Source organism: Aotus nancymaae, unplaced genomic scaffold, assembly GCF_030222135.1.
Source record: "Aotus nancymaae isolate 86718 unplaced genomic scaffold, 86718_ANA_hifiasm-v0.15.2.pri h1tg000033l, whole genome shotgun sequence".
Classification (NCBI taxonomy): Eukaryota; Metazoa; Chordata; class Mammalia; order Primates; family Aotidae; genus Aotus; species Aotus nancymaae.
In genome coordinates, this window is record NW_026988447.1 from 37,585,374 (window position 1) to 37,602,793 (window position 17,420).

General features: G+C 34.8%; 2 protein-coding genes across 12 annotated transcripts in view; one reads left to right on the top strand and one right to left on the bottom strand.

Annotated features, from left to right (window-relative positions):
• Positions 1–15,666, bottom strand: part of CUNH4orf33 (chromosome unknown C4orf33 homolog) — a 40,818-nt gene extending 25,152 nt beyond the window's left edge. For 2 of the 4 annotated variants that reach the window (XM_064383876.1, XM_012473002.2), the window contains exons 1-5: positions 15,345–15,665; positions 7,144–7,333; positions 3,136–3,196; positions 703–754; positions 389–588 (exon numbers count right to left, since the gene is read on the bottom strand). In XM_064383876.1, coding sequence (XP_064239946.1) covers positions 389–588; positions 703–754; positions 3,136–3,196; positions 7,144–7,324 — 494 coding nt within the window. In that variant the 5' untranslated portion in view covers positions 7,325–7,333; positions 15,345–15,665. Of the gene's footprint in view, positions 1–388; positions 589–702; positions 755–3,135; positions 3,197–7,143; positions 7,334–13,216; positions 13,294–15,344 lie in introns of those variants that run through there. The other 2 variants (XR_001110685.3, XM_012473003.2) reach the window with 2 other exon arrangements.
• A 146-nt stretch (positions 15,667–15,812) lies between these two features.
• SCLT1 (sodium channel and clathrin linker 1) overlaps positions 15,813–17,420 on the top strand; it is a 223,477-nt gene continuing 221,869 nt past the window's right edge. For 7 of the 8 annotated variants that reach the window (XR_010345381.1, XR_001110683.3, XR_001110682.3 and 4 more), the window contains exon 1: positions 15,814–16,315. Coding sequence is in view for 4 of the 8 variants with exons in the window: in XM_064383880.1 (XP_064239950.1) it covers positions 16,282–16,315 (34 nt within the window). In the remaining 4 variants the exon portion in view is untranslated. Of the gene's footprint in view, positions 16,316–17,420 lie in introns of all 8 variants that reach the window. The other variant, XM_064383881.1, reaches the window with a different exon arrangement.

Sequence of the window (17,420 nt, forward strand, 5' to 3'; positions counted from 1 at the left end):
GATCCCTTGTTCACACCAGGAAACACTGATGCTTCTGGCCCTTTAGCTCTGAAAGAAGTTTTAAATGAATTTGTAACCATACTTCTGTATCAGCTGTTGGAACGTTTAGTCTTCTCACATGCAATGTTTAGTTTTCTCACATGGAAACAACACTTTTCTCATACCACTATGGAAAAATAAGTGCTCTACTGACAGTAGTGAGAGAGATTATGTCAGTCCAAAGTTCACTAAATATTTCCTGAGGACCATTAGGAAACATTGGGCTCTAGTAGGTGCTTGTGCACATATGTCGTCTTCTTTGATCAGAAGTGTTACTTCTGCACCACTAAGAACGAATTTCCAAAAAACTCGTATATTTGGAACATATATTCATTTATTTTCTACTTACAAGTCAGGTTTTTGTCCTTGTTGTAGTTCATGCTGAGGTACAGGGTAAAGAGCTTCATAACTTCGTTTATCTTTTGATCCATGAATTGCAAATGAATTGAATTTTGTCACATTTGGTGGAAAATAACTCCAAGGAAGATAAGCTTTGCCTTCCCATTTTGTCTCTCCTCTGGACACTCTGAATGATAAAGGAAGTTCTTGCTACAGAAACAACACGTGAAACACAAAAGATAAAATTAGGCTTATACTTTAAACATAGAAATATATGTATTACTGTGTACATAATGATTTTGTCTCATATTTTAATTTACTTACTTTCCACACATTTCTTCTTCCAGAAAGTAAAAGCACTAAATGCTGGCCGTGGCTGTCAAAATTAAGATTCCTCATGAGTGTTTGAAAAACATAAATGTTATTTTCTTCACTATCCTTTATACATGGAATCTGTGTGCTTGCAACTAAATTTCCAAATAATTAAAAGATGCAATATTAATACTGCATTATTATAAGGAGAGGCAGTGTGTTCAGTTGCTTAGAAATGACATCTTTGAGTTTACCATTCTCCAGACAACTGCCACCAAATGCATAAAGTTTCACGTTTAGCTTGTTTTTTATATTCTTTAAATAAAAAATTATATTAAATACTTCATTTGGTTAGATGACACAAAATACGAAAAAAAGTCAGAGAGATACCATGTTACTTGGAGTTTGTTATAAAACAAGTTTCAAAAACTAAAGCAAGCACCGATTTCCAAGTCTGAATTCAACAACTTTTAATAAAGGTTATTATTATTATTATTTTTAATAAAGGTTATTTCTGTAAGAAAACTATCTGGTAGCTCATTAGGAAAATTTTAAAAATGCAAAACATAGACTGTCTACAACTAGTAAACAGGCTAAAGATTTCAGTCAGTGTCTATTTTTTTCATACACTGTCCTCAACCTGTCTGCCTCTTGTGTTTTGCTGCTTTCTACCATTAGTTCGGCATCATGTTTTCAACAAGGAACAGACTATATTTCCAAATGGAAATTCCGGTAACAGTGTACAATTGGGAGTAGCCAGGTCATTAAGAATCAAAGGATTTCATGTATCTACATGAAGCAATTCATTAACTCTAAGAAAACCTGTATCTTAAACATTTCTACACAGATCCTCTTTTGAGAGCTTTTCAGGGAGGATTTCCTTCAGTAAACTTTTCTAACAGAAGCCAAGTATTCTTTTCCATTTAAAAATCTTCTGATTATTTTTGTTGTTATTATGCACCCTTAGGAGTACATCCTAAGAGTAAAAATGCTTGCAAATTAAAACAATATTCTTCCTGTTGCTTTCTAGAGATTAATTAACTGTTATAGGAAATGACTGCCTGGAGCAAAACCTTGATTCTTAATTATTAACTATCCTGATACATATGAAACCAAACTACTCTGATAATTTCTTTAACCTTTAAAACCTATTACTTTTATACACAATTATTACTGTGTAATTTCTTAACAAAAGAGAATGTAATTATTCTATTCATCTGTGTTATCACTTTATGAAAATAAACTGGTATTACCATTTAATAAAATTAAAACTAAGGGCCAAACTTTAGGAGATCCAACTTCTGTTCTCTAGACAAGCTAGGAATGTTTGTCTTAATTTTCTCACTTGTAGGGTAAAAATAAGCACACAATAGTTGAAGTTTTCTTACTTCTTATGACAGTTTATGAGAATTAATCATATTTGTCAGTAACAAATTTTAGCATGTTAGTTGAAATGTGACACACAAAGGTTTATGATGATGCTTAAAAAACATAATGCAAACAGCTAGACTTTTCTACATTAGATTTAGCTAAATATCAAAATAAAGGAAAATAAAAGAGTATCTACAAATCTCATTTAAATCAATTGTTTGGCAGTCTGTCCAGCCTACAAAAGGAGCAATGGCTTCTGAATGTTAGACACTAAGAAGCATTTAAATGGCATTTCAAATGAATAACTGCAATATAAAGATTTCATTATTAAATACTTTAATAATTTAAAATGTGCTATAATTTAGATAATAGGTGTACATCTATAGAATAAAGGAAATAGTTTGCCCAACCACGTAAACAGAATCCAAGAGACAGTTAAACCTAAACAAAGAGAGTCCAAGTTAATATTTTTAATAAGTCTACAAATATCCACATGTGATTTAGTTTTTATCCCTGGCATTGAATGCAAAAGTAATACAGCATATACTTAATAAATGCATGATGAATAAAGAATGGAATACATGAATACTTAATTATGTGATATATAAAATAAAAGTTTCATCTAGTCACTTAAAAATCCCTTAAAAGAAACATTTTTATAAGCTAGCTCAATTAATTATATCCATATCTCTCTTTTTATTTCTGAACAGCTATATATAATAATGCAAATTTATGAAGTAAATAATGAGGAAAAGTTTTTGTTTTATAATGACTTCATTTTGAAAAAAAATCTTCAAGTTTATTAGAAAAATCTACATTACCGAACTGAAAATATTGACATAGGATTTTCAAACATTTAGAATATGACTATATTCTAAACATATATTCTAAATATATGTTCTGTACTTGAAACTAAGAAATATATAAAAGTATATCAGTCAAACAAATTCAGAGTACCATTCTTACTAGTTAACTGGAATTAATGAGCTTTTACTATAACCACATCATTTATAACTAGAAAATAATATGTTCAAATTATGTAGTAATAATTAAGAAGAAACATTTTATACTTACGGACAAAGTTCAACTTCTAAATACTGCTCAGTTATACCATTCAAGAAAAATGCTTCCACAACTTTTGAAAACAGAGATATAACATATTGAGAAATTTAATACTGCTTACCAACAAAAATAATTTGTTTATTCCTTTAGAATATAAAATGAATTAACTATTTTTAATTATAATACTATCCCCATAGGAAAAAGTGCAAAGAAAATAGACATTGCCTGGAAGAAGAAATATATATGAAATAAATCATCAACAATTTTCTCACATATCAGATTGCCATATATTGAAAAAATTAATTAAAACTAGTGCTGGTGGCCGGTAGCAGTGGCTCATGCCAGTAATCCCAGCACTTTGGGAGGCCAAGGCAGGCGGATCACAGGGTCAAGAGATTGAGACCATTCTGGCCAACATGGTGAAACCCTGTCTCTACTAAAAATACAAAAATTAGCTGGGTGTTGTGGCATGCGCCTGTAGCCCCAGCTACTTGGGAGGCTGAGGCAGGAGAATCACTTCAAGCTGGGAGGCAGAGGTTGCAGTGAACCAAGATCGCACCACTGCACTCTAGCCTGGCAACAGTGTGAGATTCTGTCTCAAAAAAAAAAAAGAAAAGAAAGAAAAACAAAAAAACTAGTGCTGGTCAGGTTGTAAAGAAATTAACATTATCACATAGACTTTGAGCCACTTATCTTCTGCGAATTTATCCTAAGAGTATAATCTGACAACTGGGAAAAGAATTAAGTATAATGCTATTAATTAGAGTACTGTTCAAAAATTAGAAATAATCTAAGTGATTATCCCCTATTATATAAAATTATCTCTTATTCTCTAAATAAATCTCCTACTATACAGGAGAACTGTTAAATAAATTATGGAATTCATATATTCTATGCAATGAAAAACAATGCAGCTAGTAAAATCAAAGATACCATTAAATATTTGTTGATGTAGGAAGATATCCGTGATATTCAAGAGGTCGGCTGCAGAATAGCAACCAAAATGTATATGACATTAAAATCACATGTATGCCTATGTCTAGATATCTGCAAAATGTGCACAAAAATGTTAATGACTGCTTATCCGTGATTGCAAGAATTTAGGTAGGTGATCTTTCTTTTCTTTTTTATAATTTCCTGGAAATTTCTGAATATTGCTATTTTTAAAGTCATTTAATTTTGAATATAATACATCTTTCTTGTAAATAATTAAAGAAATATATATATATATATATATATATATATATATATATATATATATATATATGAATGAAATAAAAAGTCAACGTCCTTTTCCTCCCCTTTGGTCTAAATCCTGCCGGACTTTTTCTGTGCTTCTACATACTATTGTAATGACTGAATAGTATTATTTTATAGAATGTTATAACTTATTCACTTAATCCTTCATGGATAGACATTTAGGTTGTTTCCAATTTTCCATGTGTTATTTTTATAATAAAATAGCTAAGATATAGATATAGTTCTGTCAGCAATTCAGAGAATCTTATTGCCCCTTTCTAAATCTTTTATCTAGACAAATTAGAATGTCTAACATGATAGTTAATTGTATCTGTCAACTTAACTAGGCCATGGTATCCAGATATTTTGTAACACATTATTCTAGTTGTTTCTGTGAAGCCATTTTTTAAGATGAGATTAACATTTAAATCAGTAGAGCAGATTTCCCTCTATAATGTGGCTGGGCCTTATCCTATCAGTTTAAAGCCTTCATAGAAAAAAAGACTGACCTCCCCCAAGAGAGGAATTCTGCCAGCAGACAGCCTTCAGACTTGAATTGCAACATCAACTCTTCCCTGGGTCTTCAGCAGGCCTGAAGCAGTTCTTCAGTAGGCTGAAGACCCAGGGAAGAAGGGACTCTCTAACCAGCAGACAGAAGACCCAGGGAAGAGTGGACTTGTTAGCCGCCACAATTGTGTGAGCTAATTTCTTAAAATAGATCTCTCTTTCTCTCTCTCCAAAGATACGTGTATATATATATCTTTGTGTGTGTGTATCTTTGTGTGTATATATATATTTTTGTGTATATATATTATATATGTATATATATGTCTTTGGAGATATATATATTAGATACATACATATATACATACACATTATCTCTCTCACTGTACATATGTGTGTATATATTTCTCTCTCTCACATACACACACAGATGCACATATATATCTTCTGCTTTCTACTTTCCATCATCACCTCACAAATACTTTTGCAGCTTATCTGTATTAAACACTATATCAGATTCTGGAAATACCTTTATTATCTCACAATCTAATCAGAAACTAAAATGGAAAATTTAAATAAAAGTTCCAAAATGGAGGATGTATGCATTGCTACAGGAAAAAAGAAAACAGATGTTTAGCTCAAAAAAGTGGTTTAGTGAAGGATTCCTGGACAAGTTGCTGTTTAAGCTCTGTCTTGAAAGATGAGTTGGAACTAGGTGAAGAATGATAGAAACAGCATTCTAGGGCAAGACAACAGTAAAATCAAGGGTACACAATTGGGAAATAATGTAGCTTATTTAAAGATCTATGAACAGTTCAGTCTTATCAGGCAAACATTCCAATGTAGGAGGAGCTGATGGTGCTATAGAGAGAATAAGGGGCCAGGTCACAGAAAATCTTATATAGAGATCATATTAAGAAGAGGAAAACTTACCTTGAGAGGACAAGTATCCTGAGAAGGTTTTTAGGTAGCTGAAGGATGAGTTTAAATTTCCATTTTAGATATATCATTCTGGCTTCTAAGTGAACAATGGTCTTAAGGGCAAAAACACTATTTAGAAGGCTCTGCCCTAAACCAGGTAAAAGATGATGAAAGCCTAATCTTTGGCAAGGACAGTGGGGATAAAGAGGAGATACTGAGTTAGAGGAATATTTGGGAGGCAAAACTGATGGGACTTAGTAAATAAATCCAAATAATTGAAAGTGTCAAAGAAGGATATCTTAGAAAGATCTAATCAGTTTTAGATTTGGTGATTTAATGTATTGTTAGTACCATTTATTGACATTGGGCAATTAGGTAAAGAAATGGTTTATGAGAGAAGTAGGTGAGTTGAAGTTAGAATCTGTTGAGGTTCATGTCTGTAGTACCTCTAGCAGGTAAGTCATATTAGTGTGTATTCCATTAGGAAGATGGTATACACCAGTTTTGTATCAATAAAAGACAAATACATTTAACATATGACAAATTAACACTGACAAAATGTATGCCTACAAATGACATAGATAAAGTAGATGTATTGACTAGAAGATTCATCAAAATCTTTGAAAAAATGGGACATGAATTAGATCTTGAACTACGTGTTAGAGGTAGGGGGAATAGAATGAGAAGGTACACAGGTCAAGAGCTTGAATATGGCGGCCCAATTCATAAGTATGCTGAAAGCTTAAAGGAAGGGTTTGAACTTTATTCTAGAGATAATAATGATTTATGATCTGGAAAATGGCATCATGAAGAGTATTTCAGAAAGATGATTCTGATAGCTTAATTAGGATACAGAAGGAGACCACAGAGCAAACCTGAAACAGTATAATTTTATATCATGTCTTAATTTGATATGTGAGATGAATTGCCAGTATAAAGTAAAAACTACATTTCGTGTTGAGGTTGGTAGTGTTTCTTCAGTAAGTAAAACACTTCAAATCTTCCATAAAGAAGGTTTATGAGGTTAGAGTGGTAATTTAAAGATACTTAAATACAAACAGGAATGCTAAACCCTTCTCAGCATAGGTAACAGAAATAAAGGAAGAAAATATGGCAGCAATAAAAAAATCTGGATTTGTAATTGCCATTTTTTTTTTACTGTTATAGTTATATAGTTAAAGTCACATAGGTAATGGAGAAAAAGTTAGAATGAGAGATTGGTGGGAAGTATCAGAAACTGTACATGTCAATTGCTCAGAAGCACTTACTTCCCAACAGCAAGATAAAATAACAGTTCTGTGAGAGGTTATTATAAAAAGATTTATGTTTGCAATAAAATACAGTACTTCCACTTACCTTCATAATCCCACAGTTCATCGAAAGGTTTTCCTGGCTCTCCAAGTGGGGCCGGAGGATCATTGAAAAATGGAGCACTAATGTCCATCATCACTCCTCTGTCACCTGGATTCAGCCTGATAAATACTGGCTCATGCTTCACTGGAAAACCATCCCAAGTATGTTCAATTTTAAAATCCATCTGAAGACTCTAAAAGAAAAAACACATTAAAACAAACTCTTTAACAATATACAAATGTTTTCTTCAGTTGGAAATGAAACGAAAACTTCAATGCCAAACAGCAGACAGGAAGGCAGCAAAGTGGCAAGAGCACAGTCCTAGGAGTCAAAAGGCTATCTTGAGTTGTGCCAAAGCACGGACTCTGAGTTCTAGTCTAAAATAGGTAACTAGTTCCTAGAAGCTTTAAAATTGAAGTCTAGACTTGGCTCTAGTGCTGTTGTAAACAGTGCATCAAAATCATTTTTTAATTGTAATTAAGTCTACTGCAAAAATTATTGATATACTTAACTGCAACTACAAGCACCATGGGTTTCTATGTCATCCTTTGTCTCTTATTTACTGTAAAGTGTGCAGGTGTCTCAGGTACTGGTTCCTCTGGGAATCAAGATCTTTATAATAAAATTCAACTTGATTAAAAAAAAAATCTCCATAAATCAGAAGAAGCAGTGCTGTTAACATCTGTTCTTTTGGCTAAAATCCTTTTCTTCATGGGGGTTAGGGCTGGGGAGTTCCAATCATTTAAAAGTTATTAGAGTTGAATATTGCCTTCCTTTGTCCCAGCATATACACTTTCCATTTTTAATATTTTAACTGTTAAATCACTGCTTGTTTGATAATTACCTCTCTACAACTGAAAAATGGGAACAGAATCTACAATCATTTAAATTTTGAAATAGACTACCTACAAAAAAGCAGTTTTTGCATTTTTAAATTAGTTTCTAAGTATTCAATAGAAGAACATATTTCAATGCATCAATAAAATTATATTTTCGAATGCTATGGATTGGGCATTTTATAAATACTGTCGCATTTAATTTCACTACAAACTTGCAGAGAAACTATTATTGCCTTCATTACAAATGGAACAGATTTGTCCAAGATCACATGACTAGCATATCTAGACATTGAACCAGTGTCAGCACTGTTTTTCCAGATGAAGACATTTCAGGAATCTGCAAGGAGATGAAAATTTTATTTTAGGAGTGGTGGACCCCCCCCCCCTCAATTATACTGAATCCTATGTTTTATCCAAAAGATAATCTCACTCATTACCTGATGACTTTTCCAAACTGTAACTTCTTTTATCTGAAATCTTTGAATGTATTCCTTTGCTTTATATGTTATTTTTTACTGTAAGTAATTAAGTTACTAAATTGGAATAAATTTAATTCAATGAATATGTACTGAAAAACTACGATGAGCTAAGCAGTGGGAGATCCAAATATACAAGCTCTGTATAATATAAGAATCCAAGATCTCTGAAAACTTTTCTCTAAAGCATATAGCTTTTACTAATTTTCACTATATGCTAAAAAATCTTACTAAATAATCTCTAAAATTAAACAGTTCTGGTATTATAATCCATTTGTAGAAAGCTAATAGCATTTCAGAAGAAATGTTCAGCAACTCATATTCTTCATTATTGATATAAGCTCAATGAGTGATAAGATTATATAAATTGATTCTGATTTAAGTGGAATTGTATGAAATAAAATACCCCAATAATAAATTAATTTTCTTTAATTGAAACATCAAGGCACATTCTACAAAAAAAAAAATGTATAACCCTCTACCCTAAATTTTGGTAATAAGTATTCTTATGCAGCATACAGGAAGAAATAAGAATAAATCAGGACATTAGAAATGCTGATAACTCTGACACCAATAGGCTGAGAGAAAATGCTATTCTCCTAATTTAGGGCTTGATAATTCTTGACAATTCTGGCAATATATCTTTGCTACTAGGAAGTTCTAGCAGATTCACTTATTCTTCATATAACCACCAAATCCACAAAAATTCTGCCTACATTATAAGGGATGCCTATCTTAATCAGTGGGTTTCCACTAGGGACTTCTTAATTCCCAGCACATTCAGGCAATCGCCTCTATGTCTAAATGGAATAAAACCATATCCAGTGATATCCAGTGATATGCTCCTAAAAGTGGCCTGTCACTTTCATGCACACATAATGGGTCTCATAGTGAGAGTGAGGTATACTTTATAGCAGGTGTGTCCAACCTTTTGGCTTCCCTGGGCCACAATGGGAGATTTGTCTGTCTTAGGCCACCATAAAATTCACTAACAATAGCTGAGCAAAAAGAAAAGAAAAGAAAAAAAAAAACACAAGAAAATTCATAATGTTTATGAATTTGTGTTGGGCTGCATTCTAAGCCATTCTGGGCTGCATGTAGCCCATGGACCTCGGGCTGGACAAGTTGCATAGTTTCAAATTACTTCAAAATGTAATCTTATCTGGAAGTTAAGAAGAAGTAAAGATAAAAGCAAAGTTACCACTGTTAAGAATTAGGTAGTGAGTACCTCAAATCATACTACTGGTTCCTTTTGCTTTCCCTGCTAAGGTTTCTTTGAGCATTATTTGAAAATACTGTCAGCAACAGCAACTGCACTTCCACAAGTAGAGAGTAACACATGGCTGATCAGTCCAAAGACAATATAGTTTTGACTTTAATGCATGAAACAACTTTTGTTTCTTATTGCAAAGACAAATTTGTTTAATTTTTTAAAAAACTTCATATTGGTTAAAGGATATTCATGTCAATCTATGCATAATATTTATAAAAATTAACCTAAAAAATATAGTCTGTCCTGCTCAATAGTCAACAATCTAGTTTAAAAACAACACCAACTAGAGACAGATGATTCTCCTTAGGTAAACTTCTGAGATTTAACCCCCACAGCCTTTCCATTTCTTTGTATTTGATCATGTGCTCATTAAGTAGAGACAACTTAATTGTCAAAATCCTTCACCTCTTGGGCCAGTGCTCCCCTCCTAGTCATTCTCTATTAACCTGTACACTGCTCTATTTCTATTCTTACATGGCACTTACATGGCATAACGTATTTGTTTATTGACTCCCTGAACCCAGCTAGAATGCCTGAAAGTGATGCTTACTATTTATTTGTTGTGTGAATAATTATTCTAGTCTCTGGATCTAACACTCTAGATTTTGTACAGGAGAAACCTACTGTGTTCATGGTACCATCATCTCTTTTAACACTACATATCAGATCAATACAATGGCTAACAACAAAGACAATAAACCCAGAAATTCCCTTTCAATTTAGTTTATCAAGCACTCAACTTGTTTCACGTACCATATCAGGTGCTGGAAAAATAACATATAATAAGTCTACAGGAGTTTGGGATGGTACCCATTCCCAATAACAGTTGGTTCACTTTGCAGTCCAATTTAATTCAGTGGGATCCTTATACCAAGGTAAGTTTTAGATAAATCAAAGATTTAAACATAAAAATCATATAAAAACAAGAAAAAATAGTTAAATAAAATCTTATAGTAGTAAGACAAGAGATGAGCTGGACTTGTTTTCTGAGTACCAAGACCCTGCTGATTAAATCAGAATCTGATCAAAACAGAATGCAGCAAAGAAACTGACCACAATCAGCTAAAACCAAGATGGCAACAAAAGTGATCTCTAGTTGCCCTCACTGCTCATTACATATTAATTAAAATGCAGTAGCACGCAAAAAGAAACTTCCAACAGAGGCATGACAGTTTACAAATGCCTTGACAACTCCTAGAATTTACCATATATGGTTTAAAAAAGGGAAGAACCCTCAGTTCTGGGAAGCCCTCCTACTTTTCTGGAAAACGCATGAATAATACACCCCTTATTTAGCATATAATCAAGGAATTGCCATGTATATAGCTAGCCAACAATTCATGGGAGCTGCTGCTACTGCTCTGTTTATGGAGCAGCCATTTTCCTGTACTTTGTTGCTCTGATAAACTTATGAATTCTTTCCTGCATGAAGCCAAGAACCCTCCTGGGCTGAGCCCCAATTTTGGGCTTTCCCTGCACTGGTAGAGAAAACCTTTTATAATACAAACCGAAACCCAAATATTTGACTACATAAAAATAACAAAACCAACACGGATGCAGCTGGAGGCTATTATTCTAGCAAATTAATGCAAGTACAGAAGACCAAATACCACATATTCTCACTTTTAAGTGGAAGCTAAACATTAGGTACTCATGGACATAAAGATAGCAACAATAGCCACGGAGGACTACTAGAGGGGGAAGGGAAAGAAGGGGCAAGGGTTGTAAAACTAACTACTGGGTACTATGCTCACTACCCAGGTGATGAGATCATTCATACCCCAAATCTCAGTATTATGCAATATACCCAAGTAACAAAGCTTCACATGTATCCCCTGTATCTAAAATAAAAGTGGAATTTTTTAAATAATATAATATAATAAAAGCAAAAACCTCCTTCCCAAGTTCCCTTTACCCTAAAAGCCTATCATTAATAAAATTAAAAGACAGTCTGGGAAAAAGTATATTCAATTCATACTTGATGCAAATAACTAATTTCTTTAATGCATAAAGAGCTCCTAGAAATCAATAAGGCAAAGACCAACATTCCAACAGAAAAGTGAGCAAAAATTATGAACAGCCAGTTCACAGAGAGAAAATGCAAAATGTTTACTTATAACGACAGAAATGCAAACTAAAACCACAAAATTGCATTTACTATTTTTCACTTAGACTGGCAAGGATCAGATCAATGAGGGCATTGAGAAAAAAATCATATATTGCTCTTGAGGTATAATTGACATAGCTCTGTGAAGAGCAATATATCAACATCTATCAGAATAAAAATGCAAATACCCTTTGACAAAAATAATTCTAGTTCTAGGAGTTACTATACCCGCACATATTCAAAATGACATAAGCATTGAGGATATTTGTTGTAGCATTGTTCAGAATAACAAAATGTTGGAAGCAACTTAAATACCCATCAGTAGAGGATTGGTTAAAAAAAATTATGCTCTATCATACAATGTAACACGGTAGAACTGCTAAAATGAATGCGGCAGCTCTAAATTAACATCTATTCTAAAATATGTTGTGAAGGGGAAAAAAAGCAAGGTGCATTTATTTAACAAAAAGGAAGCTTATTTGCATATATGCTTGTGATGCATACACTACCTCAGGAAACACCCAAGAAACGAGTGGTAATAGTGGTTGCTTCCCTGAAGGGAATTATCTGCCTGCAGATATGGGAAGGAGGAAAGCTTCCTTTCAACTTCATCACTTTTAAAAAACCTATTTGCATTTTATACTAGGACAGACATGCATTACTATTTTAAGGTAACGGAATAGTTTTTTTTTTTTAAGTCCAATTTAAGGCCGGGTCTCTTAAAAAGAGTACGGTGGCTGCCTCTTCTCCCCTTTATATTATATATGCTGAACATTTCCGAAAAGTCATAATGAATAGTATCAAGATGATTATTGTCCTGCAATGCAATTTTAAGTTTGGCTGTTTAGACTTTAACACACTGTTTATTGTTAATCTGTATGTTTCCACTTTTAACCTCTATTCTTCAAATTGCTCTTAAAACAAGTTAAAAAAAATAAATTTTCAATTATTCTGATTGCTTTATCCTTACCTTGAAAGACCTCCAAAAGGAAACGAATGAAGAAAAAGGAGACAACACTGGAGCATTAAGAACCCAGGAAAAGAAAAAATACAAAGTTCAAAAGAAATAAGTTATGGAAGTGTTTTCTCAATTTAATGATCTGCAAAGAAATTTTCCAAATTCCTCTGCTCAACAAAAATTCTTTTAGTTTTTCTATAATGATTTCTTTTCAGTTTCCGTAACGCCCCGAGGCCCCGCCCATTTATTAGAGAAACGGAGAAATGAGGAAGTCAACCTGAGAATGGGAGTCCGCTCACTCAGCAAGAGACAGCCGAAAAGTAAAATACTTTTGAGTGTTTTCCACAGATCAAGCGAAAGACGAGACCTAGCGACAGTGAAAGGAATGTCAGAGAGAAGAAGGAATAACAAAAGAACACAGACCACGAAGCTTTTCTCAAACACTGGCTTCCTCCTTTTAGAGGGGTCACTGAAGAGGGCTCGGCTTCAGGCTCCACCCAGCTGCCTACACGTTCTAGGGGAGGGGCTTGGAACACTGAAGCAGAGTCACTTGATTTTTCTAGGAAAGAAAGGTGTTGAAAGGCCACAGATGAACATCTTATGACTTCTAATCGTTCCACTAAAGTTTGAGTGGTTTCCTAGAAGAAGCAAGGGTAATCCAGAAATATAAATACTGTCCAATAATTTGAAAATCAACTGTAAATCATTAAGATTACAATAGAACATGTACAGAAATAATTAATTTAATATAACTAAAGGCTAACTGGCTATATAAACAAAAACTATAAATTATATTATACTATACTCCTGGGAGGCATGTTCATAGTGGTTAACAACTGTGACATTAGAACCATACTGCCTGGGTTCAAATCTCAACTCAGGCACTTGCCAACTGTGCTATCTGTTCTGACTATTGCTTAAACTTCTAACTTTGTGTTCTTCATGGTTCTTTGCACATAGTACTGGGTGCTCAATGTCAATCAACTAAATTAATATTAGTGAAATGTCAGTAATTTTCAATCTATACAATTTCAGGGGTTTTCTTTATTGCAGAAAAGTCATAAAAAACATGAAATAGTGGCTTGACAACAGTTAAACACATACTACGTATATTTCTGCTTGTCATTCCTTGTATTCAATTTATACTAATAGATAGTTTCCATACACATCCACTAAATTCTTTCCATCAGATATTTAATCAACTCTTTGTGTTCCAGGTATTATGATGGAGCCTGGAGACAAACTATAAAGCATGAGAGAGACTGCCGGAAGAGGATGAAGTAAATACTAAGGTAGCACCTACCTTGGGGGAAGTGGATAGAGAACTCATGAGATGTGAAAAGGAGAAACACAAGATGGGATCCTTTAAGGATAAGTGAAATCATCACATTTTTGTTTCCTAATGATGAAACTTATTTTGAAAATACTCCATTAAAATTGAACCACTAAAATCTTGTAACCACAAACACAAAAAACTATCATGATCATAATTATCATAATTATGATCATGTAAGCTAAAAAATTCAAGTGCAAACAAAAATTTTCACTTCAGATATTCACTTCATGTAAATACCACTCATCAATTATATCCAGAAGGTATTTGCTTCCATCCAGTTTGGGTATAAGTGTAGAGTTAAGTCTATAATTATTTATTTGATGCCAAGTAAAAATACATTATGACAATATACAAGGTTCAAATGTGGGAGAAGTCACAAGCAAGTCCTTGGAGAGTCAGTGAGATGTTTATGAAGAAAGAGTCATATATGGAACATCAAAAACAAGTTGGAGCTTGCACACTCAATTTTCCCTAAAAAGTTTTTTTGTAAACGTTATAGCTACTAAAAATCAGAACAAGTTCGATTATCATCAACTCTACACTGAATTAGAGCTTTTCAATGCTTATTAAAATACGCATATCCATATTTAACAGCTGGTCTTTAGAGGAAGTGACCATCTCATTCTATTAACAGTGAGTACTGAGTAAGGCCTTCAGATGCCTAACCAGACATATTTGGATACAGTTGTAAAATTTGTTAATACATATCGCTGAGGTTACTTTGTTTATATGACATTATAAGTACAGGACAACAAAACTTCTTAAGCTGTTAAACAGAAAGCCAAATCAAGCTGCATCTATGACATACCTGTTTAGTGAAACTTTACTTCAATCCATAAAAATACAGTTTATTAAAAAACACAAAACTAGTGGCTAGCTTCAAGTTAACATTTTTGTTGTTACTGGTGAGATTTCCTCCAATGTTAATTTTTTTTTAAAACATACGTTTTAAATCAAGACAAAATCAATTTTAAAAAATGAAAATTGTAATCTATCCACGAATGTAAGTTTTCTTTTTGTTTGTTCGTTTTTGCAAAAAAAAGGTACCTTTCTCTTTCCTTATATTTGAGGAAACTTATCTTTGAAGAAATAGCTGCTAATTTGCAAGATCTTTTGAGTACTTCTAACTACAGGCTTAACTACTACACACTTAAATATTTAAACAACAGTTGACTCCTTTGTCTAAAGACCCACAAAGAGCAGGATGGTATTTACCTTCTTGAGACTACCAAATCCAAACCCAGAAATCCTCCAGAGGTACAGCCTTGGTGGGAGATTCTGAAGACGCCAGTGTGGCTTCCGCTCCCAGCCGCAGGAACTTGCATCCTTTACTGAGTCCAGAAGGGCTTAGTATATTAGTAACCCAAACACAGTGAGGGCATTTAAACTCTGTATTTCATGCCTTACTCACGTTTACATTTTGGGAGTTTTTTAAAAGAAAAGAAAAGAAAAAGACCTTGGGCCCTACCACTTAGAGACACTGTCTCACTAGTTTGCCCGCCGCGCCAACCGGTGGCTCAGCCCGCTATCATCCAGGTTCTCACGGCTCCTCCCATTGTTTGACAGCCAGCCAATAGCGTGCTAGGACTCTAGGAAGCGCGATGGCGTAAGCGCCAACGCTCGCGTGATGACGCAGGTAGCGTCACCGTCTCCAAGGAGTGGTCCGGGGCACCGGTTTCAAAGTCGCAGGGCGGGCCGAGTGGACTTCCGCTGCTGGCCTGGGGCTTCCCAGCCGTCTTGGCGTCGTCCCCTCCAACCCCCTCCGCTCCGCGTAGAACGGCGCTCGCAGGCTGTCCTCCAGCTCCTTCGGCCCTCTCCTAGGTGGCGCGACAGGACCCCGAGTGACCCGCGCGCCTTTATCGACCGCTTCCTCCTCCCACCAGGGTGGGATTTGGTTGAATGTAGAACAGAATTCACTGGCGCGTCCCTAGCAGTCTTCTGTCTCTCGCCCGGGCCAGGGACTCGTCGAGTACGCGGGGGAAGGAAGCGTGACGGGACTGTAGATGCCGCGTGAGTAGGATGCAGATTGCACCGCTGGAGCGCTTGACAGCCAGCCGAGCGTTGGCTTAGTTTTGTTTTCCCGCACGGCGAGCTCTGTGCCTTTCAGAGGAAGGTAGAGGTGGTGAAAGCTCCAAACTAAAATTGTATCGAAATGGCCACAGAAATCGACTCTCTGAGAGAGCAAAGTAAGCTCTTTTTTTTTTTTTAACTTCATATTCGTATATAATGTTTAATGTCGTCGTCGTTGACCAACAAATCTTTTTTGAATGCTGGTTGGCTACATTTAAATTTGTAAAGATTTAAAGAACTTAGTTGCCGGAAAAATAAAGCTTGATGGTATACGTGAGGATGTGTGTATATTTAAGCAGAACCGTGTAGTAGTACTTGTAGCTTACGCAGAACTCTACTAGACACTAAACATGTTTGTTATGCTTCTCTCGTGCTCTGAAGACTAGAAGGCTAATGGCCAGCAGGAGTTTCCAAGTGTGCATTTAAAACCTAGGGGCACAGCTCTGGCCATTTGTTAGATGTTTATTGAACTCCTGTTTCTATTATGCACCATACACTATACAAGAACAGCTGCTGCAAAGATGAGCAGGACAATTTGTACCTCCAAGAATTTAATTTGGGGAGGGAATCGTATTAATTCCAAAATATACTGAAGTGACAGCAACTGCTAGCTCTTTTGCCACAGTCTCATAAGGTTGTTGGAATGATTAAATGAATATTAAAATATGTAAAGGATTTAGAATAGTATCTGATACATTGTGATTAATATAAACTATTACACGATTATTATTAAATTATGATCAAAGAAGTTGCTATTGGGCTGAAATGTGCAGTACTAATATGAATTTACAATATAAAAGCTCTAGGCATCCCAAACAGAACAATATTTGCGCCACTGAGGGGATTAAGAATATGCTTTGTTAAAGACTTGTAATAAGACTGGTTTGAATGGAATATTGATGTAAATTGAATTGAAATATTTATATAGGGAAATGGCAAGTGCAGTCGAAGGAGTAGAAAGGGACTGGATGGTGAAGGGCCCTGTCTTCGCTGTGCTAAGGAGTTTGGACCACTGCATAGGTTGTAGGAATTCAATTGAGAGTGACATGATCCGGCTGGGCCCGGTGGCTCACACCTGTAATCCCAGCAGTTTGGGAGGCCGAGGCGGGTGGATCACACGGTCAAGAGATCGAGACCATCCTGGTCAACATGGTGAAACCCCGTCTCTACTAAAAATACAAAAATTAGCCTGGCATGGTGGAGCGCGCCTGTAGTCCCAGC